This window comes from Microcebus murinus, chromosome 10 (genome assembly GCF_040939455.1).
Source record: "Microcebus murinus isolate Inina chromosome 10, M.murinus_Inina_mat1.0, whole genome shotgun sequence".
NCBI classification, from domain to species: Eukaryota; Metazoa; Chordata; class Mammalia; order Primates; family Cheirogaleidae; genus Microcebus; species Microcebus murinus.
Genome location: NC_134113.1, coordinates 23,870,706 through 23,898,035, shown reverse-complemented (window position 1 = coordinate 23,898,035; position 27,330 = coordinate 23,870,706). Strand labels below are relative to the sequence as shown.

The 27,330-nt window shown below is 32.0% G+C and overlaps 1 protein-coding gene across 2 annotated transcripts in view; it reads right to left on the bottom strand.

Moving 5' to 3' along the window:
• Positions 1-27,330, bottom strand: part of CDK17 (cyclin dependent kinase 17) — a 105,399-nt gene that overhangs the window by 18,282 nt on the left and 59,787 nt on the right. For both annotated transcript variants that reach the window (XM_076007091.1, XM_012775329.2), the window contains exons 2-10: positions 27,016-27,162; positions 23,995-24,159; positions 19,622-19,755; positions 17,633-17,758; positions 8,686-8,742; positions 7,455-7,569; positions 6,644-6,738; positions 6,348-6,410; positions 3,913-4,036 (exon numbers count right to left, since the gene is read on the bottom strand). In XM_076007091.1, the coding sequence (XP_075863206.1) occupies positions 3,913-4,036; positions 6,348-6,410; positions 6,644-6,738; positions 7,455-7,569; positions 8,686-8,742; positions 17,633-17,758; positions 19,622-19,755; positions 23,995-24,159; positions 27,016-27,133 (997 nt within the window). In that variant the 5' untranslated portion in view covers positions 27,134-27,162. The remainder of the gene's footprint in view (positions 1-3,912; positions 4,037-6,347; positions 6,411-6,643; positions 6,739-7,454; positions 7,570-8,685; positions 8,743-17,632; positions 17,759-19,621; positions 19,756-23,994; positions 24,160-27,015; positions 27,163-27,330) is intronic.

Genomic DNA, 27,330 nt, shown 5'->3' with positions numbered 1-27,330 from the left:
TTCTTTTGTCCATGAATCAAGATGCCAAAATTATTTTCTAGCTGAAATTAAATGAATCCAAACTAGGCCAATGACACCAAGATACACAATTTTATTTCTTACAGCTTAAGCTTTTGTCACCTCCTAACTCGTTTCCAACCTTTACTTGCTACACCATTTTTTTATCAAAAATCCTGAAGTTATTGGTCCTTGATCCTGTCGAGATTAACTGACAATTTCCTTGCAGAAATCTATTCGGAGACAGTTCCCTTGGAATAAATTACAATGCTGTTCTGTACTCTCTTCATAGGTTTTAAGTTATATGGATAATTTTGGAATAAGACAGACCTCACTGCCTTTGGATATTATTAATTGCTATAAATGATGAAAAACATTTGTCATTCCTTTACCAATTTAACATCCATTGATTATCCAGAAATAAAAACTAGAGTTCACAACTTTATCTTGAGTCACTAGTAGGAGAGAGCTCTTATTAGTTCTAAACCTCTAAATTCTGATCACCTGAAGAAGCAGCAACTTTAAAAGATGTCTGAAGTAATATAAATTTATCTTACCATATATTTTATTTTGAGTAACAAGGAAGAATTCAATTTTTAGGCAGAGATTGCTACTGTCTAAAATTATACATATTTTGTATAATTTTATATATCCAATTAAAATATTAAATAAGATGCCATAAAATGATAATTCAATACTTTATTAAATTGGATAATCACATAAACAATACCAGAAGTTTAAGTAATTAGGTAGGACTCACACTATTTTAGTTTAGTACAATGGTTAAACAGAATAAGTGGAACAATGTTGACACTATTTTATGTATTTACAACTTTTACTCTAGCATCCCAACTTGGTGAAATAAGTCCAACAAATTACATTTCCGTATCAGTTTTGGCATTAGCAAAATGAAGGCAGCTTTCTGATCTCTCTTCCTGATATTAAGAATGATGTGTATGGAAGCAAAAGACAGGGATATAAACTTGCTTATCCTATAACTTATACCATTGAAGCAAACTGCCAGTTATAGTATCCTTTGTAGTTTACTCTTCTCCTGAGAAGATTCAGAACTAGGGTGCTTGTCCAAACAGGCTCCTGGTTCACAATTAGAATTTCAGTATTGGCATGAAATGAAATAAACAATAATATCTCCAAACAAAATTAATTGTGACATGGTATTATTATACAAGCCATTTTCTAACATTAATGAAAATGTCTGCCTGTATCAGTAGCTCCTAATTTCACTGATCATGGGAAAAGGGTAGAATTTTCAAAGGGATAGAGAACAACTCACAGTGTAAACACTCAAAGTTACATGATTCTCCCTTACATGAAGTCATAAGTATATTCACTATGGGAGGGAAGGAGGGAGGGAACGAGGGAAGGAAGGAGGGGAGGAGGGAAGGAGGGAGGGAGGGAGGAAGGAAGGAGAAGGAGAAGGAGAAGGAGGAGAAGGAGAAGGAGGAGAAGGAGAAGGAGAAGGAAAGAAAGCAATAGAAACAAAGTTGATTATACTGTCTCATGGAGTAATCAGTTTCTTGTTGGCCTATGAGAATATAAATCTGCGTGGCTTGTTTTGTAGAAGTTAGAAGCAAAATTTAAAGCACTCAGAGTATTTCCCAATAAAAGTAGATTTTTGATGGCCCTTGACATTCCTTTTCCATTTCTAATGTCTAAGCAAGGTTTCTCTATCATTGTCATTCAGAGATAGACCAGGGGAGAGAGAGAATACATAACAATTAGAAGGGAAAGTTAGCAACATAAACTATGCTGAAGAAGAAACTTTAAGCTATTTGCATAAGCATATGCAAATAGCTTATAATTCCTTGTTCAAACACATGTGGTCCACTCCTTTTTTAAGGAATAAAATACAAATAGTAACTTAACCTTTCAAACAAATAGCAAACGTATTTGCCATTTGTAATTGTATTAAATGAGCAAACGTATAGGAATTTCAGAACAAATTCACCATTTAATAACAGTGAACAATAATCCTTGAAACTCTCATATTTATCAAATTTAATGAAATACTCCAAAAGCAAAACTACCATAATCATTTATGAAAATGCTAATTATGGAAAATTGTACAGACTTTTTAAAACTAAGTTCAACTATAGAGTATTCAAACTTTCAGAATGTAGAATACATTCTGAAATACAAAAAATTCAAAGCTATGCTAAAAAGTTCCTTCAATATGAAAAAGTTTACTCCTAGATGCAAAAATAACAATTTAACTTTCAAATTCCTTAAAATTATATTAGCTAAAAAAAAAAATACAGATAAATAGTGCCAATTAAACTATTCAGCATACAATAAACAGAGTCATGGTGGCGGGTAGGAAGCTCATTTCAGTAGTGGCTTCTAAACTCTTTGGTCTCAGGACACATTTTATATGCTTAAAAATTATCAAGAACCCAAAGAGCTGTTATTTTGTAGGTTATATTTATCAATATTTGCCATGTTAGAAATTAAAACTGAGAAAAATTTTAAATATTTATTTACTCATTAAAATACTACTCATTATATGTAGCATGAATATTTTTATGAAAAATGTTTTTTCTAAAACAAAACAAAAATAAGGAAGAATGGCCCTGTTTTACATTTTTGTAAATCTCTTTAAAGTCTATTTTAGAAGAAGACAGCTGGTTTCCATATCTGCTTTTGCATTTAATCTGTTGATATGTCGCTTTGCTATATATCACACTATACCAAATATACATATCATAATATATGTATATGAGAAAAAAACTAGATCTCACAAAGATAAGAAGTTAGAAAGAGGATGATTACTTTAATAGCCTTTTCTGATAATTGCGGATAGTCTTTTTTGGTACTACATAAGACTAGAAAGTAAGTTGTTTCTTAAAAGTTATGAGGTAACTGAAATTGTATCAATGAACTTTTCATACTTCTGTTACATTAAAATTAATTGGTCTATCTTGTGCTTTAAATGGATCTTTTATACATGAATGATTCTGTAATACTACACATTGGTCAAATAATGATTTTCTGATTTATACATTCCAAATATTTATACACTTCTTTGGCATATCAAAAAATCTTATTTGTTAATATCACCATAATCTCGTCAGAAAAGTCTCTTAAGTACTGGAAACCTATCAAGCTCAAGACAGCAGATCCAAGTTTCCAAAATCTAATTTTTGCTTGAAAACTTGAAAATACTTTCAGTTGATTTCCTTGAAATGATAGGTTTACTTCATTCATTTTTAAGAAATGTCTGCCAAATACCTAAGTATGAATAACCACAGTTTGTCTGCCAGCCATTTCTTTCGAGTAAAAATTGTATTTCTTGGGGGGGAAAAAAGGGCTTGCACATAATTCACTTTTCCTTTTGACAACCATAGTATTTCTGCACACAGCAAATGTGTTTCATGTACACTTCCCATTTCATTACACACAATACTAAAAAAGAAATGTACTCAAGAATGGAGATTTAATAAAATTAATAAATTATACTGCTTCATCAAACACCTTTTTAAGTGTAACTGACACTTTTTTCCCTTTAAGAATATAATGATACACTTTAGTGACACTCCCTTGGTTTATACTAAAGAACCAGCTTTACTCCTTACAGATTTTCTATTGTCATTGCAAATATTAACATGGTAAAAAGGGCAAATAATCGTTAGTATAATTTTGGTAATTTATTTTGCCTTTGGAAACCCCCTGAAAGGGTCTCAGGAGCCCTACAGATCTATAGACCGTATCTGAGAACCCATACCTTTTAGTATAACCAACTAAAATCATCCACCAAAGTTCTGTCAAATATCTCATTCTGTGTGCTACAGAGAAAATTTCCAAACCCACATAAAAGCAATGACACATTGTGACAGTGGTTGTTCTTTTAAATTTAGCCACCTGGAAGTATTTATAAATATCTCATACATTCCATACCGAAATCTGCTAGCTTTAATTCTCCTTTTTCATTAATGAGGAGGTTCTGTGGTTTCAAGTCTCGATGCAATACCTTTCTTCTGTGGCAATATGCCAAACCACGTAGAATTTGGTATAGAAACAGCTACAGAAACAAACAAATAAAAATTAGTTTTACAGATAATGAGACATACTCTGGTATAAGCATAGATTATGATAAACAGAAAAGCAACTGGCCTAGAATATAGTAAAAGAAAAAAAAAGTAATCACATCCTTAAGTACAATGTCTTGTCCTTATATAGCTGGCTTCTGAATTTTACAGTTTATTGTTCTATTTGAAGCATTGTAGTTGTTTTAGTCTAAAAGTATCTATCAAAATAAATATTATAAATAATATGAAACTTCATCTTAGCAGTAATAATTTATTTATTATAGAAAATGACTTAAACATATTTTCATAAACTTATAGGCCTATTAAGCTTAGAGTCTGATCATGAAATTTTGGCAAAACAAATAACGCCTCCCACGCATCCTCAAAAAAACCCTGATCTCAGGCAGTGTCTTTAAAATAAGGCATCAGAATTCATGGTTTTATGAAAAGTCCGAGGTATAAAAGAGAATGATGCTGCATAGCTCTGGCAAATTACTTGTTATAAAAATAACCTAAACCAGCTTCTATCACCCACCTCCTGGGTACTTTACTTTTAGCACCTCCTACTCAGCCTTCAAAATCTGCTGTGATTCAGCAAGGGGCATTAGCACCATACTGCTCTGAATGACTCTTTGAAAAATGTAATTCCTGTAAGGCTAAGGTAGGGTTTTTGTTGTGAATTTTGGAGGAAAGAGAGTTATGAAACACAGAAAGTCTTCAATTCTTTAGGGTTAAAAAGAAAGAAGCTAAAGTTACAGAGGATTCAAGAGTTTACCCTCAGTTCATTTGCTGCTGAAAAATAGAGCATCAGAACACTGAAAATAAGCCAAGGTGGCAGGTGCATGATGGGCCTGAATGAATTTCTCAGCAGCAGCGTTTCTAGAGTCTACATAATAATCATGTTTTTAAAACTCTAAAATTACTATTTTAATATATTCCTGTTACATTTTATGTTTGGAAATCACAAAGGCAATTTAAACAAATGATAAAATGCTTTCCAACTTAAGCCATGTAGACCTGGCTTTAAAGATAAACTTCTCAAACCTCTGTCAAATTATGATAATTAAGGGCCTTATTTTCTTTTCAAATCATTGTCAATATAGAAGCAGGAAAAGCAAAATAAAAACCACAAACAAAGACATACAAATGACACAACACCTTTCAAAACAAAATGTAAAATATAATAACAATCCTCATAGTATATATATGGAGATACATTTAAAGCCCTATTCTAAAATTCTTAGCCATGTGTTATCCATATGTCCTGAGTTGTCTTTTAGTAACAGAAACTGGCTTTCCTTTATAGCCACCAAATTTACTATTTTTAAAAAAATGTAAGTTTAAAGTTACTACAGAATTAGAAATGTCTCAAACATCCAGCTGAGACAGCCTATTTCCAGAATAGGTTCTCATAAGCTGTTGAGTAAGTTTGGATAAATAAATCTTTGCTAAATTTGGAGTATACCACTCAGGTCAAAGAAACCTACTGTAAGAACACAACTATGTCCAGTGTTTTTACTTAATAGCTTTTGGGTTTCATCTAGTACTGAATAGCTTTTCTAGCATTATTTGAAATTTTATATATACTGTAGTAAGAAAACATATCAATTATCTTACTTTTGCTCCTGACAGTATAGATTGGTATTTCCAGCATAGTGTTCACAATATCTGCATGTTACTAGCCTTATTCATTAGACTATACTCTAAAAAGTTGTTGTTGTGAGTTTGCCATTTAAAGGAAGCCTTTCACCAAATGCACTCATAACTGTATTTATTTTAAACATCTGGTTTTTTTTCAAAGCAGAATATACCTGTAAATGTATTTTTATATCTAGAATAATGTTATGAGTGGAAATGTCAAAAGAATGAAATAGTTCTCCAAAAAGGTATGATCCTAATAAGAAAGCTATCATGTAGTGAACAGAAGTTCTAAATAAATAATGTATGTTCATGACTGTCAGGTGTTCTGCATTTAAAAAAAAAAATAAAAAAAGACTGTATGTTCAGAGGACAATAACTTATTTAAAATGCCAAATAGAAAATCCTGAAGAATAGTTATGAGGCTAGTATATTTCATTAAGTAATCTGTTCGGTTTTTTTTTTTTTTTTTTTTTTTGGAGATGGGGTCTCACTCTTGCTCAGGCTGGTCTCCTCAAACGCCTGAGCTCAAGTGATCAATCCTCCCACCTCAGCCTACCATAGTGCTAGGATTACAGGCATGAGCCACTGCACCCAACCCTTCCATTAAGTAATCTAGCTCATCTATGCTTTAAGCAAAATTTAAAATAACACACTAAAACATACCTTTACATTATGCATACTCATAATATTTCCACAGTCATCCATGTACTGTTTTAGGTCTTTATCCTGAAAAAACACAGTATTTTAGTACAGAATATATAGTTTTCAGAACACATGGCTGATTCACTTAAAGTATTTAATTTTTAAAAATAAATTGTTCTTTAAGGAAAGATACTGGATACACCACACACATAATTTAATTAAATACCAATAACTAAACAATAATGTCCCTGGAGCTGTCAAAAAGTTTCTGCTTTATTAAAACAAAATTAAATACTGAATTTTTATGAAATGCTTACCAGATACTCAAAGACCAGAGTCAAAGATTTATCTGTGTGAACAATGTCATGTAAGGTTACTATATTTGCATGTTTTAGATCCTTTAATAGTGAAACTGCAAAACAGAAAAGAAAGCCAATTATTTAGTCTGGTAGCCAGTCTTTATCAAAACCTGAAGTAAGTTTAATACACAAACTGATTGGGTTTAAGAGTTATCCACAAAGGAGATTGATAGCAAAAATTTTAATAGAATACATTTTTTCTTTTTATTTGTGGTTCTGGGTTTGATATTACAATACTTAAAATTGTCCCCAATATCATAATATTCTCTATATCATTTTCTGTTTTTTTCCCTTAAATCTTAACTTTTTGAGACTTCTGGGAATAATTTAGATATAAAGTGCAATGTGCCTTTTTCCTCCTCTAAATTACTAATCATTTGCTTCAAACTATTTTCTGATAATATATCTTTTCTTTATAAAATGTTACCATGATATAAACATGTTTACACATTATTTATGTTTAATTTAAGCGGCCAAATTATAGTTACCATGTTCCCCCTGTATCAATATATAACATTAATCCTAAGTCAAATATTAGCTGATGACAGTGATTTTTAATGACTTCACAGTATTTCATTATAAGCTATACAATGATATAATTAATGAATTCCTTTCTTTTGAATATTTTGGTTTTAGAAATTAACTTTTTAAAGGTCTAATTATATCTTCTAGTCATCTATTCTTTCTGTGTCTGAGTTCTTTTTACTTATAAAAAATAAACTCTTATTCTGCAGCTTTGGTTTTAAAACGTTCTATATAAATATTATACCTTCTCTTATAGCTGTGCAGGGTGCACCTTCTTCATGTTCCAGTCGGATCTCCTTTAATGCCACCAAATTCTCTGTCAGTTTACTTCTTCCTTTATATACTGTTGCATATGTACCCTATAATAAAACATATTTTTAAAGGACACATCAAAAGTATCTTGAGAGCCTATTGAATACCATCTGTACAATAAAGAGCTCTAACTGAATTTCTAATTTCTAAGCATATGTTAAATTTCATCTTGCAAAGAAAAATCTACAATGATCAGTGTTGGATTTTCTCTTTTCTTTTTTAAAGGCTAGTCAAGTGAAGCAGTGGGAGTGGAGAAGAAACAAAAAGTCCTGGTTTTTCTTATAGCAAAGAGGACTTCCAGTTCCTATGCACAGCTTCCATACTCTTATAACACTACAGAGTGCCTCACAAGTATGAAAACATAGAATATTTAATTTACTTTTTGTATTTTATTTCAGATTAACAATTGGATTAATAGCTTTAAAATCAAAGGTGCTTTACCTGCAATGGGGTATGGAGATTGAAGGACTCTGAGCATATTAATTGGAAATATAATTAACACAGATTGTTAAATCATAAAATTTTTACCCATGTTTCCAGACTTTTCAAATCTCTGTACATTAACTCCCCTTTAAAACACAAATATATTCTACAGGAGATCTCTTCTATCATTGCCAGGATAGCCCTCAAACCCCTTTAAGGCTTCTGTATTAACTATATTATTTTCTTCATCCTTTCTTACTCTGGCAGGCAGGCCATTTCTACATGAGTAGTACTAGTAGCAAGTTCGAAAAAACCAAAGTCTTAAGAATTTCCTTAACCTTCAATGAAATGTGTTTTTATCTTTAAAGATAGTATTTTGATTTTTCACACATTTGAACTCATGCAATTTCCCATCTGACAGCACAGACAGTAGACTGCCAGGAGGCTGAGTGACAACTGGTTGCCTATTTTGTTATCAAGAAAGCATAATACTTTGTGCTTCAACAAAAGATTATAAGCCTATAAAAAATACTAATTTACCCTCAAACTGATGGGACCATTTCAAGGATTGAAGGGTTTTAGCCCTTCTTTCTATATTGCCTTTTCAGAACAAATATATAATCTTGTAGACAATTGTGTTTACATTTTTCCCCCAGCTTAACAAAAACTGTAGAGTAAGAGAGAAGTTTAGATGACGAACAAGAAAAGAGGTGTCTTACATTTTTTAAATATTTACTTACCTCTCCAAGCTTTTCCAATTTGATGTAGGTTTCCATTTTCCCAAACCCAATTTCTGACTGAAAACAAAGAATTATAAATTTAGTATTTATTCTTAAAATTAAAAAATTCATCTCTTCCTCAACTCTGGAAACTCTTCTACATTAAAGAATGTCTAAGAATAGAAAAATCTGATCATATCAAATTGTTGATATATGTCAAGTTTTAAAATATACCCAATGTCAAAACATTCAAAGTTCACAATTAAAACTGTCAACCCATCATATAGATCAGTTAACATTCTGTTATGAAAAACATTTTGTTTTAATTTAAGACCTTGAAATTTTAAAATACCACAGGCATTTTAAGATACTAAAGAATCTTATAAAAAGCATGGCTACTTGGGATTTTCTTTTGAACAAAATTACAAAATAAATAATTTTCCTACTTATTTTCCCTTCACAATTTTTGAATTTCTTAGAGAGACCTGCAAACACAAATTACTATTTGTTTTGGGTTTTCCAATCCAAATATAATAAAAAAGACAACAGAAAATGACACTCTACTATGGATCAGGAAATAGCACACAAGGTAAGAAGCAGCGATGCAAATTTAAATTGGGGGGGGGGAGAGCTTTAAAAGTGAGTTCTGAAAACCCTTGCTCTAAACCTTGAGAGCTTGCTTATTTTATTTGGAGATGATAAATGGGGTAGATGGAATACACCTAAATATGTAATGGAAACCCAATATTTTAAAACAAAAAATCTTAACAAAAGATTTAGGGAAAAATTTTTTTTAGATAGGCTGAAAGTTAAAGACTGAGAGTAGAAACATAAAAAAAGTAAAACAAAGGAGAAAAATAAAATTACTGTCTACTATTCCTACATAGTTGAAAAAGTAGTAATAATCTAAAGAAAAGATTAACTTCTTGGTTACAATTACAATGGTGCCAATGCCCTTAATAAAAAGCTAGTGAAAGGAAAAAATGTTCTTTTGTACATAACTTCAGTTCTCAAAAGTGTAAAAATCATGCTGCATGATTAAGTACTAAGTTTTAGTCAAGGTCCAAAGATGCAATTTTTCCGGAGCTGTTAAATAAAATTAAAATGATCCTTGATGATTAGACTTGGCATCACTCCCCACTTTAGACAATAGGATAAACTGTCCAAAGCTTAATGGCCAAAAGTGGCAGAGATCCCTCAAAAGAAGTTTTATCTTTTTGTTACAATGATATTTTTATATATATATATATATATATATATATATCTCATGTTAAAAGCTTTGTGGAAATTGCATATCCAGTAGTACTTAATTCAATTTTGATAAACTAATTAAAACTTTGGCCACAGTAAGTATTACTGAATGATGGAAAAATTATTTCTTTTTGCATTCTTTACGATTTTTTCCTATATATGGTATTTTTCATGAAAACATTAAATTAAAAAAATGAAGTTTTAGCACCATAATATACCATTCACCCATGAATGAGTATATATGACTCAGCATTAAGATTTTGTTTTCTACTAACAATAACTATGCAAAATAATGAAGTAAAACTATAACAGACAACATTTTCTAAATACAAGTGACGTTTTTAATTTCAATATGGAAAATGTGGCAAACAATCCACTATCTGGCACATGACAGTCTGATTCTGAATTACCTTTTAGTTTATGTAAGTTTTGTATAGTCCATTTACATATGACCTTAAATAACTTACTTCAAGAACTGGCTAACTGCCAAGATCACAGAAATTGACAGAATCTTTATTTTCTTATACCTATCTCTGGAATTCAGGTGCTTAAATTCACAAATATGGAACTACTGCATTTTTACCATGAATTTCAACACTTGTTATCATCTTTTATGGAGGAAAAAACACTATGTTAAGAATAAATGGAAACCAGTATGAACAAAATAATGAATATCCCTGAAAAAATATTAAAAATGTCATCATTTATAACAATGAGAAGCACATGGGAAAATATGACTGTAAGCTAGGAACTTTTTCTTCTCAGGAATAGGAAAATTTTCTTATTCATCCTTTTATCTTAAATAAATGAATACTAGTATGCCCTTAAAACATTAAATATACTTCGGTCCAATGGTGACTATGACAAATGTTGAAGTTTGCTTTAAAAATGATGTAAGTGTACTACAAATAAAAAACTGTAAAGACAAAACTGTTTTGGAGATTACTATAGCACATAAAGTATACAAGGAATAAACTGTAAGGTATGCATCTAAAATTTAATATTACAGAGAATCACTCTTCAGAGAATGAAATTTAGTGACATCATTAGAATATGCTGAAAGTCTGTTTTTAATAAACAAAAGGAAATATTGTACCATAATTATGAAGTTAAATTTAAATTTGAATTAGTCTATAAAACAAACAGCACTACTGAATTCCACCCATGTAGACAGAGAATTCAGACAAAGCCATAGTTACACAGTGAATTATCTGTCATATTCTAATTCAAAGAGTTTAAGCATACCCACCCTACCTCCTATTTTAATAATTTCCAACCTTAAGGATTTATACATTCAAAGAGTACTTACTGAATCTTTAAATGAAATTTTTGGAAAATTTTACTTGCATTTTTATTTGCTGAACGCGACAAGATTAACAATAGATATAATGACTAGCTTGTTAACATGCTCTCCTACAGAAATTATTCAGAGGACAGAGGACAAAGCTCACTTATTCAACATTTACCCAGCACAATGTTAGGTGCTAGACAGACAGTGAAGAAGACAGATACGATTCCTACTTTCATGAGTTTACAATCTAGATTAAGTTCCACCCTAGATTTTAGAATATTTTTTAAAAGTTTCAAAAAAAAAAAAAAAAAAAGTTTCATAAAAAACAAAAATAATGGCTACAAAAATGGCACAATAAATTTTAACATAATATAAAAACTCCCTTAATTCTGCTCCCCAGACTAATTTTTTCTGATATTTAATTGTTAAAAGAAATTTCTTCACTTTTGGAAGCCCTAAGCAAATTCCTGTTCAGATGGCTCTTACAGCATAAGCATGTGAAAATTTAAAATATGTATGCATATAATAAATTATACCCTATAATAGTCTTCTTATAATTCAGTGTTTAGGCACCACCAAGCATTATGGGAAATTTTACATTTACTTTGGATCTAGCAATATAATTACTATACCACTGTCTGAAAGATGTTTTAACATGCTGAAGATATTGCCCCTTATCCACTGGATACATTCCAAGATCCCCAATGGATGTCCGAAACCATAGATAGTACCAATCCCAATATATGCTATGTGTTTTCTTATATATACATACCTAGGATAAAGTTTAATTTATAAATTAGGCACAGTAAAAGATTAACAACAATATTAACAAATAATAATAAAATAGAAGTATAGTGATATACTGTAATAAAAGTGATGTGAATTGTGATCTCTCTCTCTCTAAATATCTTATGGTACTGTATTGATCTATTTTGGACTGCAGCAGTGGGTAACTGAAACCCTGGAAAGCCAAACCGCAAATAAGGGTGGACTATTATATGTTCTGAGGCTCTATAGGTGCCATTTTTTTTTTTTTTTTTTTTTTTTTTTTGAGACAGAGTCTCGCTTTGTTGCCCAGGCTAGAGTGAGTGCTGTGGCATCAGCCTTGCTCACAGCAACCTCAAACTCCTGGCTCAAGCAATCCTCCTGCCTCAGCCTCCCAAGTAGCTGGGACTACAGGCATTCGCCACCATGCCCGGCTAATTTTTTGTATATATTAGTTGGCCAATTAATTTCTTTCTATTTATAGTAGAGACGGCGTCTCGCTCAGGCTGGTTTTGAACTCCTGACCTCGAGCAATCCGCCTGCCTCGGCCTCCCAGAGAGCTAGGATTACAGGCGTGAGCCACCGCGCCCGGCCTATAGGTGCCATTTTAAGAGTAAGCATGTATATAAGAAACAGTAGGGGCAGAGGTAGGTTTTTTTCAAATATCTATTTCCCTCCCTGTGATAATTATTGAGTTACTGATAGAAATGTGTTTTATCCCTTAGCCATAGGGGTGAGGGGCAGGAAAAAGATTGAGAAGTTCTATTCTATTAGGTCATTTTGTCTTACAAGAATTGCTATTAACATCATGATGATACCGCCTTCATCCTGTACATAGCATGCCAAAGGTAAATTGTGTGGGACCTTGAACCTCGCCACTTCCACATCCCATTATCATATACCATATTTTCTTACCTACTCTTAGAAATAAGAAAGGGCTACATATGATCTATATTGGTAAACCAGGAATGAAAAATCCAAATGGTCATTGTTTAAGAAGAAGTAGACTCTTAAAATATATATAACCTATAATTTTAATGTAATGAGACAAATTTTTATATACAAATAACTTTTATTCTAATGAAGTAGAACTTAACAGTATCAAAAAACTTCCACTGGTGCAATGAAATAAGTGCATTCAACTTCATAAGTGCAATGAAACTCTGATGAATCCTATCTGCATACAGGCTTTCCCATTACTCTAACTAAATATTAGAGTAATGGGAAAGTCTATATGATTAAATATTAGAGTAATGGGAAAGTCTATATGATTAGAGTAAGGAAAGCCTATATGCAGATATAGTAATATTTCCATTACTCTAATATTCTAACTAAATATTGATATGTGAAGAGTTAGAATATTTCATTTCTTATCAACCATAAAGAAATACTAAATAGCACACTTCACAAATCCAATAACCAATCTTTTTAACAAGAATTATAATGACTAAACGTAATGTGATGTCCTGGATGGGATCATGAGACAGAAAAAGGACATCAGCAGAAAACTAATGAAATCTGAATAAAGTGTAGAGTTTAGTTAATAGTAATATACTGATGTTGTTTCCTTAGCCGACAAGTGTATAAAATGTTAATAATAGGTGTATAACTAGGTATGTGGTATACGGGAACCCTCTATATTATCTTTGTAGTTTTTCTGCACATCTAAAACTAAAATTAAAACTTTATTTAAATAAAAACTCAATGGGAAGGATTAACTTAACAAAGGGAGAGTGAATACACATGTGGTTTATACGGATAACGAATATTCTAAGCATCCTGAAAAGATGGGCTATGAAGAAGGACAGCTCCTGAATATTAAAAGAGTGAAAGAACAGAATGAATATAGATGTAGGTAGATTTGCATGTCTATTATTCAGAAAATAGGGAGTTTCCAGTTAATGGCCACTCTTTTTTAATCATGTAGGAAGAGAGATCATCTACTTAAAGTGAGGGAGGAAGAGTTGACAGTGTGGAACACAGGCAATACTGAAGGACCCTTTGAGGTTGATGGTCACAAATTTATAGATTTGTATGACTTTTTCCAGCAAAAATGAATTCTGTGGCTTGTTTCTTAATTCTCACTCAACCAAAAGTTGTATGTTATTTGTACTACTCTACTTATATATTGTTATTAGAAAATGTGAAAGGGACACACTGAAAGTTTTATGCTTTCTAAATCAAAGCTCAATTTTACATTTCACCTTGAAAATACATTTTGTTTTATAGAAAAAAGATATATTATCCACAGAAACATGAACTCTAACACATATAAAGAATATTCTTCTCTCCCTATCTCCTTTCCATCCATCTCTAATCTTTACCCTTCTCCTTCATACATAAACCTAGATAGGGTTCAGATGTTTCTACTGAAGAACTGACCTACCTGAAAGAAAATTTGTCAAGTTTACAAAGAGAATATATTATCTATGGAAACATAAATTCTAATACATGTGAAAAATGACTTTTCCCAATTCCTTTCCATCCATCTCTTAACCTTTACGTGCCTACTTCCACTGCCTATGTTCAACTATAACATAAACCTAGGGCACAGATTTTCTTTTCTTTATTTTTTGGAGACAGTGTCTTGCTCTGCTGCCTTGGCTAGAGTGCAGTGGTGTCATCATAGCTCACTAAAACCTCAAATACCTGGGCTCAAGCAATCCTCCTGTCTCAGCCTCCCAAGCAGCTGGGACTACAGGTGCACACCACCAGGCCCAGCTAATTTTCCTATTTTTTGTAGAGGTGGGGTCTCACTCTTGCTCAGGCTGGTCTCAAACTTCTAAGCTAAGTGATCCTCCTGCGTTGGCCTCCCAAAGTGCTAGGATTACAGGCATGAGCCACCGCACCTGGTCTCAGATTTTCATTTTGAAGAATAATTTTCTAATATATTTTTTAAATGTGCCTTAGTAAGGTAGATGAATAATGAAAGAGATGCATCGACAGAAACCAAAACACAGCTGGCATGATTAATCTGAACTCTATAAGCCATTTCAGACTCAAAAAACAAGGGAGATGGGTAGGAACACTTAACCATAATAAAAACTCCAATCACTTTTCATTAGAGGGCACTGTTTTTCTTAATTTCACACAGACTGCAAGAGACAGCTCTTAAATAATAGGCTTAAGAATCCCCTGGTGATTAATCATACTTTTACTGCCAATTGGAACATATATAACTTTAAAATGTATCCTAAGTACCAATTTTTGCTAAAAATTGATAGCCAAAGAAAAATTTTCACTAGACACAATCAAATGACAAAATTATTCCAATAAAAACATCTTAAGCAGTGATGCAAAATTATGACCATAAGCCCGAATAAAAATCAAGTTTGTATTACGCTTTTACCATATTATATATTGGTGAATGTCAAATAACAATGTGCTCACAGTATATACAGCATAAAGTTATTCTATTTTTTAGAATATCTAACCAAAATAAAAGTTTTTGGTAAATAAAAAATTCTATGATATAATACACAAAAAGCAGATAAAATAACTGCTGGAAATCCAAGAGTTGTAATCAATTTCTCCTTCCAAAGACACAACATCCAACTGGGTGCCAGGTTCTGTCTATTTTATGTCTTCATGGTCCCTACAATCTATGTTCTACTTCTATGCCCACACGACTGCCACATTATCTCTAATTTTGAATAAACTCCTACCTGCCTCTAATCTTTTTCTCCCTCTAATTCATTGTTTACACTTTTCCTGCTATTGCTATGAAACAAAAATGTGATCATGTCAGCCTTTGTTTAAACAAATGTCTTTGACGTTCTCTCATTACATGGGATAAAGTCCAGACTCCTTGGCCTGACATCTAAGGCTTTTTACATTCTGGATCCATCTTATCTTTTTGGCTCTATTTTTTTTACTGTTATTCCATATTTACCCTTTATATTAAGTTCTAATTTCCCCAACATAACATATACATTCATATCTCTGCAATTTAGTACATGAAGTTTCCTCTGCTTAGAATACCCTTCATTCATTGACTATTTTCAACCTAACACATCCCTACTCATCCTTCTAGGGCAAGTTTAAGTGCTACCTCCTCTGTAAACTTGTGATTCACAAAGACATTTTTTACTTTCTGCCTCTGTTTTGTTGTCCCACTGCACTTTATATATATCTCTACAATAGGACAATATACAGTCATCCAAAAGAGATCCACACAACATTTACAATCACCTGAATTTATGTCAAAGGTGATACTTTAACACGGAAAGTTGTCCTTTCAATAAACAGTGCTGGGACAATTGCAACATACTGGGAGAAGATATTTGCAAGACATAAAACAGACAAAGGTCCTTTATACAGAATGTATAAAGAATTTCTATAAATCAATAAGAAAAAGGCAGAAAGCCCAACAGAAAAGGAACAATAGACTTGGGTAGTTAATTCACAAAAGAGGATATCTGAGTGACAAACATATAAAAAGGTATTCACCTTAGTCATCAGAGAAATGTAAAATAAAACAATGAGAGATCACTATCTAATCACCAGAAAAGTTAAAATAATAATTTTAAAAAGACAATATAAAAAAATAGGCAAAAAGAGCAACCAGAACTATTATATACTAGTGAGGGAAGTATAAATTGGTACAACCACTTTGGAAAACTGTTTTGATAGTATCTAGGAAAGCTGAATATATGCATACAATATGATTCAGCAATTGTACTCCTAGGTGTGCACTCAATGGAAATGCTTACAGAAGTCAACAAAAAAACATGCATAGGAATGGTAATAAAAGTGCTATCTGGTTATAGTCAAAACCTGAAAACAATGAGAATGTTCAACAACAGGAGAATAGATAAAGCAAAGGACTTTTTCATAAATGAAACACCATGTGACAATGAAAATAAATTAACTATAACTGCATGTAATGGCAAAGATGAAACTCACAAAAGAAGCCAACCACAAAAATAATACATATACACTTCCATACTTATTGGGATACATATTATATAATAAACTTTGTGTAAATATACATGTCTATGTATTTGTAGAAAATGTATTTTAATATATTTAAAAAATAAAAACATGTATGTGAATGAGGATTAAAAAAGGCCCAGATATTAAAACATACTATAAAAACAATATCATCAGAACAGTGTGACACATGGTTAAAACTAACCTTAGCATTAGAAGACAGGGATTATGGCTATAGTTGAGGAAAGAGGGGGTATTAAGTGATTAGAAAGGGAGCAAAAGAGGGTTTCTGGAATTATGAAATTTTCTTTTATTAATCTAGGTACTAATTATAGAGGTCCATTAACATTGCAAGAATTCATTATGCTGCACAATGATAGTCTGTGTACTTCTTTGTGTATCTAATACATGTATTAATATATATGTTTATAAATCTAGTACATTTCTAGAAGACATTTATAGATCTAGTATATATTCTGTACATCTAGCATACATCAATACAATTTACCAAAACTAAAATATAACTTAGCTTAAATCTTGTTTCAAGTAAGCATCCTATTGGATGCGTCTTAAGGAGCCCAATAAACTGTTAAGAATGAAAATGATAAAGGCAATATAACAAAATTTAGCTATTTAAAAATTAAGTATAAAAATCACTTTAAAATGTTTACACTAAGAAAATCAAACAAGCAGATCTGATGGTGTAGGTACAGGAGACCAAAAACTTACTAAGGAAGCTCTACGAGATCTTCGACTCATTGGTTGATCAAATGGTGGACTGTTTATCTGCAACTTTTCGAGATAACCATCAGGTATTCTGATATCTGCAGGCAGTGATAACCGCTTATTTAAATCCTTAAAAGGTAAAAAAGGAGGTAATCAAAAATAGAAAAGACAAAAGCATTTGACTTTCGAATTCACAGGCTCTAATATATTATTTCTTAGTGATAAGTAACTATAAAGTCTTATTGCAGTTGCAAAGTTATCTATATTGATATTATATATAATATACTCAAGGCAAAAATATTTACTGGAAGCAAAGGTATACAATGAAGTTTTACAGATATGGTACTTTGCAACCTCAGTTATTTCTCAGTCTTCTTACTGATAAATTCAACTTGGAATTTACTTTGAAATTCTTATACCATATACTACCACAAAATGTGATCAGTTTAAATAACTAAGCAAGTAGATACTGTATGATTTTGTATGCAACATGGTGAAACAAAATTAAATTATTTTATTATTGCTATGTTAATGGCATTTCTATTTTATTTAATTATAGAATATGAGCTGGGAGAAACTTAAAAGGGAATCTTTCCTATATCATCATATCAAGAAATATAAATCCTATATAAAAAAACCCCTCCTATGCATAATAGAAACCAAACTATGAAACAGAATAGGGATATATAGGAACTGTATAATTATTTACCCACAGATATAAATCTTAAATATAGAAATATACAATGTTCCCAAATGGTTGAGTTACATAATGAAAAGATACTGGTGCTTCCCATATTAATTTTATGTTTTACATAACCATAATCAAATCCCAATAAGATTATTCTTGAGACAAAATAAAATGCCTAAAGTTTATCTAGAAGAATAAACAGGAAAAAAGTATCCAAAAACATTCTAAAATAAATAAGAATATATGTGTGCATAGGAAAGGGAGAAAGGAAGTCTTTCCAAATATTAAAATATACTATAAAAAGAATATAAAGTGTGTCACCTTTGGGGGAAAAAAACAAATTATAGCTCCATGAAGAATGAGAAAATCTAGATATATTCAAAATACTAAATAAAACTTTTAAACATAAGATACAGAAAATTACATAGATGATATACATATATGTATGAAAAGGAATATTTTTATTATTATTGTGATAAAATTTAGTTATAAAAATAGATAAAGTTGATTTCAAGCATTGGAAAATGCTAATTTATCATTTAGAAAACTGATATTATTTTCCTTAACTGATTCGAAAGCAATCTTTAATAATAAAAACATTATCAACCAAGCTGATCGTCATTGTCTCAACAGCACTGAAAAAAGTAACAATACTGGTCCTTTTATTTTAAAACATGTTTAATTTTTTTTGCAGGAAACTATTTTAATGTACGCTATGTACTGATATGGTAACAGTCATAATCAACTTCTGTCCTTAAGGTTATAACATAATATTGATAAACAAAAGGAAACAAATTCTTTTATTCCTTTACATGGAGAAGTTACTTATATGTGCTACAGAGATTAGTAGATATAATGGACCACAAAGGAAAGGATACCCATCTTTATAATATAATACAAGAAAAAAAGCTGGTGCTTATTTTATTTATACTTAAAATTTGAAATAAAATATAAAGTACCCAGATGAATCTTGAAAATATAATTAAAATCATATTTTCTAAAAAGATGACTTTGGTAATGTATCATTCTTTCGTTTTTAAAAATTCATTTCTAATAGAGAACCTTAAATAATTTTTGCAGATATGAACAACTATAATTAATGTATACCTGCCTTGGAATAGTAACTAGAAAAGAGGAAATATTCACAAACCATAGTTCACTAATGCAAAGAAACAACTCTCTTACAAGTGTCATTTGCCTTCATGAAAATTTTCAAATGGGCATTTACTCTGTTTGCTATATGTGTGTTTACTTATCTATACAAACATACATACATAGTGTGTTTACATTTTTTAAATGGTTACCTCCATTGAGATCCGTCTATGTATACGATTTCTGAGACAAACACCTGTAGGTGATTGTACTTCATCAGATGATGTCCCAGAAGCTTGGTCACTCTCACCATCTGATCCCATTTTTAGATTTTCATGAACAATATCTATGTCAGAAAATGAGACATTATTTACCTGAAAAGAGATACATTATATCCTACTACATCACATAATTTATTATCACTACAGGTAAAATATAGAGAGCCAACATGTAAAATCATAGCATAAAAAGTCTTTTACATTCTGGGTGCCACAGGTGTGTGGTTAATATATCAAAACGTAACTCAAATGTCTTAAAATATTAATAGTAGTGAGAAATACTTTTACACTTTCAAATCATGAAAAACTATGAAAAAACTACCACTCAAGCTGTTATCAAGAATTGAACAATAAAATTACAGACTAGAAATAATACTTGAGAATTCATTCTCTCATTTGCTAGATATGGGAAGTGAGACTTGCAAGGTTAATGACTTTCAAAAGGTCACAAAACTTAGAGGCAGAGCTGGAACAGAAATCTATTTAGTTTAGCATTCTTTCTATTAAATAATGTGCCATTGGATCTACAGCAATGGAGCTATTTCTTTGAATATTATTTAAAAATACTTAAAAAAAAAAAAGCTGCTAACGCAGCTTCTCCTTTCTCCCCAATGTTAAAAATAAAACAATTCAAAAGTTACTCATAGAATATCTACTTCTTACCAAAACTACAAACACAAGTTTATGCCCTCCAAAAGGTCAAAAATCTGTTGGGAGCAAAAACATATTTCTATTACAATACAAGGTGGCTTATGGTATATGTTTAATAGAGGTAAAAGTTGAATTGAAGTAGAGGGGAGAAAGATTAATTCCATCTGGGAATATTTAAAACAAACTTTTATACTCATATTCCTGCTTATATATCTGCATTTGTCAGGCATTTTCTAATTCATCTAGCAAAAGTGCCCAGTAGAAACAAATGCCAGAGCTAGAACTGATCTCTTGCCACTAATACTGTCTATACAATGATTTATTCCCCAAAACGCAGCATGTTGTTTCTTGCCACAGTGCTTTAACACACATTTTTCTCATTGGTAAGAGATGCCTTTCCTCATTTTATCCACCTGGCAAAATCAGACTTATTCTTCAAAACTTTGTTCATGTATCATCACTTAGTGAAATCTTTTCTAATCTCAGACACAGTTGACTACTGTGCCCTCACTGACTGCACTGAAGAATATTTTTTTGGTTCATGTGATTGGGGGCAGGATTTCATTTATTCATTTTTGTATTCTGAGAACTTAACAAAGTGCCTGAGACTTAGAAGGTGCTCAACAAATACTCAAATGAATTGAATACTAACTAAAAATCAAGAAATAGACCGGACATCATTTTCAAATGAAATGATATATGAAATATACTCAATGTGTAAGACAACTGAAAATATTAATAGTATTTTATAAGTATACATTTAAACTTTTTAATGAACTATATTTACTTACAAAAATTGCTCAAATTAAGAAAAAAGTTGAATTCAAGGGTCTCATATCAAATCAATCTTAGAATTAACTTTATTTCTATATTTTTGTCTTGGTAACTCAATATTGAGAAAACTCCAATTCACATTTGTAAGCAGTTGTAAATGGTAATGGTTTTTAATAGCTCAATATGCAATTCAAGAATATACCTCAGGCTGCCGTGGTGGCTCACGCCTGTAATCCTAGCACTCTGGGAGACTGAGGTGGGCGGATCACTCAAGGTCAGGTGTTCAAAACCAGCCTGAACAAGAGCGAGACCCCGTCTCTACTATAAATAGAAAGAAATTAATTGGCCGACTAATATATATAGAAAAAATCAGCTGGGCATGGTGGCGAGTGCCTGTAGTCCCAGCTACTTGGGAGGGTGAGGCAGGAGGATCACCTGAGCCCAGGAGTTTGAGGTTGCTGTGAGCTAGGCTGATGCCACGGCACTCTAGCCTGGGCAACAAAGTGGGACTCTGTCTCAAAAAAATAAAAATAAAAGAATATACTTCAATTACACAAAGATTTCTGGAGAAATTTTATGCTGAGATCTGAAGAAAAAATGAACTGGGCAGCCAAAGTCAATATATTGACTATCTGACTCAACCAAGAAATTGCTCGTGTCATTAACAAACAAGTATAGCTCTGACACGATTATTGGTCAGTATTTTCATTTCCATCAAGACAAACATGAAATAATGCAGGCTTATGTCAGAACTTCACTCATTTGTCAGTACAGATAGCTGATGACTGATATCTAACCTGTTAAAATTTGGTATCTAACACATCTAAGGTCACACATACTCTTTTCTGCCAAACTTTTAAAATGTTAAAGATACTTTAACCATGCCTTCCATTTCTAGTAAAATCTGAAAAATCTTCCTTCCTCAAGGAAATGTCAGCTAATATAGGTAATATATAATACCCTAAGCTATATAGCTTAGTTTGCAAGAATATATGAGTAATACCCAGGAAGCAAAAACAAAGGAAGAACTGAAAACCCAAAGCTGTTATGCATAATTTGATTGTGTCACTATCTTGGAAGAGGTTGCTGATCTTAGTTAAGAAGGTCCTTAGGTTTAGTGGTTACAATGAGGATAAAAGATGAATCCTTGGGTGTGTGAGCTGCAAGTGAGACTTTTGCACAGAAGGGCCCAACTCTGAAAGTGCTACATCTTTGAGATTCAAAGGGTGGACTTAAAAAAAAAAATCTGTCCTGTTGCACATGGACTACAAAGGAAGTTTATTAACATCAGACTATAAATAAATACTTGAGTACTATCTGACTCAAGCAAGAAATTATGCATGTCATTAACAAACAAGTGTAGCTCTGACATGATTATTGGTCAGTATTTTCATTTCCATCAAGACAAGCAAGAAATAATGAAGGCTTATGTCAGAACTTCACTCATTTGTCAGTGGGGATAGCAACTTTTTTGCTGAGTCAGCTTTTGAGAACCAGAATACCATTTACTTGCTCAATTTTTGTGCCATTCACAATGTAACAGCCACAGACACAAGTGCTTTTAAATTTAATCCACATTACTAACATTTTCAATATTATTCAGTCTAGAACAAAGGAATAGAACAAGAAAGGCTTGTTCTGTATGGCTTGTGAGGTGAAACTGTTTTTTGTGTTTTTAAAGGGTTATTAAACAAAGAATAATATACAAACAGAGACTGTATGTCCATAAAACCTAAAAAATTTACTAACTGGCCCTTTACAAAAACAGATTGCAAACTCCTGGACTACACAATGCCAAACGCTAATCTGCAGTGCTTTCTGATATCTCCCTCCATGGCCAACTTCAGATCACCAACAGGACACTGAATGTACAGCTGGGAAGAAATGTGCAGTAATCACACCATTACACAGTATTTTGACTATGAAGATATATCAGAAATAAATAATCCCCACAGCATAGATCACAGTAAAAAGTAGTAAAACAATTAGGAAGTAACAACTTTTGAGTATTCATTACCTTTGTTTTTAATTTAGCTTATTTAGTTGTAAGTTTATATAACAAAATTTAATAACAGCTATGTTTAACATCAAGTTTGCAAAAATTACCAAAAATTTAACATTCATCTCTCATGAACTAGTGTGTGCCAACTTCAGAATACCATTCTGTAGGGTTGCACCTACAGGGATAAAGGCTATGTACATCTCCTATAGATAAAACCCCACTGTAGATAAGCTCATACTCCCGAAATGAAAGGAACTCATGAGGAAATAATCTATTATGCCAAATATAAAAAGTAGGCAGATAAAATAAGCAGTACAATAAAACTCTCATGAACTTCAGTAAACATAACTATCTAATGACACTATAAAATAGTTATACTACAAGTGATTTTAAAAATCAAACAAGATAAGACACCATCAAAAAAGACCACAGAAATAAACAAAATAAACAGAAACCTGCAAATATATTTTTCCCCTGGATATTTAAAAGGATGTAATGCCAGAAGAATAACAGGTGATACTAATATATACTACTCATTGCACTGAGCTATCATATGGTGATGGTCCGAAGAGTAACTAAGGTATGACCTTTAAACTAAACACCATCCCAAGCTGTCATTAATCTTGAAATCTTGCATCTATTTCTTACAGGGTTCCTTTCCCTCCTGATGGACAGGTTTTCAAATTTTACTTCTCTGTAGCGTCAGCACTACTACCTCTTGTGAGCTTTCCATCTTTCTGCTATCCCTCCTGTCCTTTACTTGATTTTTATCTGACAAATCAGATAATAAAGGTTGCCTGACTTCTATACAACTAACACTTAACTATGTGCATGACCTATAATCAGAAGAGTAAATACAATAGACAAATAATCAAATTACCTAATCTGCTTCCATTTCTGGGCATTGCCATGAAGGAGCCAAGGCTTCCTCCAATAACACTGTGTGGTCTCCGCAATGGGGGCTTCTTGAAAGACCCTGTGTACTGGTGGAGGAAGGAATGCATACTGTGAGATGTAGGAGGCCTGCCATTCTTCACAATAGGCTCTGTGGTTCACAGTATCCAAAAATCATTCCATTATCAGCACAAGATCCAGGATCACATGAGAAGGATTGAGAAAGCAAAACAGAAAACAAAACAGAAAGTTGTAATAGAGATCATTACATTTAACCTCATTTCTGTGGTTACCTTATATAAAATACTAGAATTAACATAGTTTCTCTGTAAAAATACTTACAGAAAATAATACCTGCAGTTGTTCTAATAAATATCCATTTCTTATATAATCAAATGTGGCCAATAATCATAAAACTACTAATATAACCCACCAATTTTTGATCCATTTGCTATATCTCAAGATGTACTATATCTCAAGATTGTTTTCATATTACTACTCCATTTACTGACTACCTGGTATGTGCCTTATGATTAAACATGCTGTAGACTATAAAAGACATTGTCCTGACCTAAAGGAATTTGTGTTCCTGTTTGCTGGACATTCAAAAAGGTATGTCAATTAGTGAAGAAAACAGAAGTACTTAAGTACACATCAATACAGAGGCTCTCAATTTATTACCCTAAATTTGGGATCTTTTGACTCCAAACAATATGATAAATGCCTCAGTGCACAGACTGAGGAGTCAGGACAAGAAAATGGAGTATCTGGAAAAACCAGACTATTTCAATCTTTGCGTTCTGAGGTTACTCCAAATCCTAAGTAATCATGAGAAGTGACATTCTGTTAAGTTTGTTTGAACACACTTCCTGGGAATATGTGTATGCAGTACACTTTACTAGCTGAAGAATTTCAGTTGTATCAAAAAGTCCCAAATGTATGTATAACAAAACATAATTTCATCTTTCTATAATTATGGTCTATTCTCTCCTTCATATTTGTCAACTATTCTCAACCAAATTTAATAATCACAATGTATCTTCCCATTATAGGAAAAATAAGTTCAAGGCTAATTACTTAACATAACTTTCTGTGATATATCTAAAATAGTATTAAAGACTTTTATCAATCAAATTGATGGCAACTATAAGGAAAAAGTTTATCTCAGATGAACTGAGTTTTTAATTGAGATGAAATTTCTACAACATAAAATTAACCATTTTACAGTGTACAATTCAGTGAAATTTGGTACATTTACAATGTGGTACGACTATTACCTCTACCTTGTTCCAAAATATTTTCAACACCCCTAAAGGAGACCCTACATACACATGAGGTAGTCACTCCCAATCAATACTAAAATATTACAGAAAATATGCAGTTAATCTGAAACATTAATTAGCTCTCCAAAACATACGTTCATTTTCTTTGACTCACACTTCTTTAGAAAGAGAGATTTGTCTTGTAGCCTAATATTAAGAATGTGTTCCAGAAACCATCCACCAAAATGCTTATTTTATTCCTAAACATCACTGACAAACATACTAGCAAGATTCTTCTATCATAAAAATGCACACACTGGGCTTAATGAATACCAAGAATTAAATGGGCATATAAGAAATAATTAAGGACTTTGCTCCATGTATCTAGCAGAGATCCTCTGGAAAGAAGAATAAAAGATTATAAAATCATCTTTGAGATTTAACCTAAATGTAAAATTTTCCCCTCCTATATGTAACTATATCCAAATTATTTTAAATTTCCTACTGAGCCCATCCTCTCTCCTCCCCCATGTTAAAAACAAAACAAAACAGTTGATATCAAGGAACACCTTAATAAAAAGAAGACAGAAGAGATGCAATGCTGTAGAATCTGAAGTGAAGAAGCCTAGGTTCTAAAGTACTGACCCTACCAACAATGAGCTAGGTAACCTTGAGCAGATAATGACTATTCTGAGGAAAGGAAATAAGAAAACTGAAGCCTGGATAGTATAAATGACTTACTTAGAGTCACAAAGCTTAAAGTATATTAGTGTATACCAAGTCCCATGACATTTTAAAGTCCGGAGCCCATTCCACTATACCTCTCCCTCTCTCACAACACAAACACCTGCATCCAATGGAAGGGTGTTCATGCTTTTACCCACTGCCACAAATCTCTAACAGCGGAATTTCAGGCACAGGCAAGGAAGGCTTGGCAGGTACTCTGCACACCATGACACGGTAGCAGCCAATCATGTCAGCTCTTTCCTGGTTATTATCATGGGTTATTATTATGACATCCCTAGGGCTATTTCAGTTTTGAACATGTAGCCTTGTTCTATAAATTTCATCAGGATTTTATATTTTAATCCATTTGATTTAATAAGCTCCTTTTATTTTATATTATTAATAACATCTGTATACTACTACTTTACATTGTAAAAAGTACTTTCAAATGTGTGAAACATTATATGCCTACCATCAGTGCTCTCAATACTGTGGCCAGACTCTGTGGTAAACATAAAATAAGAAAATAATAAAATTCACTCGTGTGATAAACCTTGTAATCCACATGGAGAGTCAACATGGATACAGATGGTTATAAAACTATGATGAAGCCACAAACAGAAATTTTACAAACTTCCTATGCCCTCAATTTAAGCTATGATAATTTAGGTTACAAGAATAACAAAAATATTTAAATGCTGATTTAAAAATGGTCATTTAATAATTAGGATAATATTATAAAACACATTCTTATTTAAGAACTGTGAGGAAATGGGAAAATACATAGAAGAATTCATCAGGATTTGAGACCAGGTATAGTAACACTATGAGAGTGAGAGGGGAATACTCCAGTAAGTAAGCAAGCAAAAGTAACATGGTCTTCTGTTGCCTAAGAAACCAGGGAAATAAAAAAAATAAACAAAACAAAGTTATTATGAACTTATCTGGAAAGTAAATTTACGTTCTATTTCCAAGGTAATTAAAAGGGGAAAATATCTCCCTCCGCCCCAAATATTTACCATTATCCTTGCTGCTGTTTTCTTCAATAGTCATTTGTTCAGCCAATTCAGACAATGATTCATCAATAGTCTGGCTTCCTCGAAGTGTGAGGGAAAGCCTTCTCTTAAATTTTTTCATCCTATCAATTGACTGTGGCTTGAAAAATCCTGAAAGAAAAGAATGAACACAAAATTAAAGCTTTGACTATCTTACTGCTCAAGAAAAATGTCATTCTGGGTGTGCTGGGAATCTTCAAAATAGGAATATAATGAGGAATTTTCAACTTCTGCCAAACATCACAAAATTCAACCCCTTGCTTAAAAAGACACACCCAC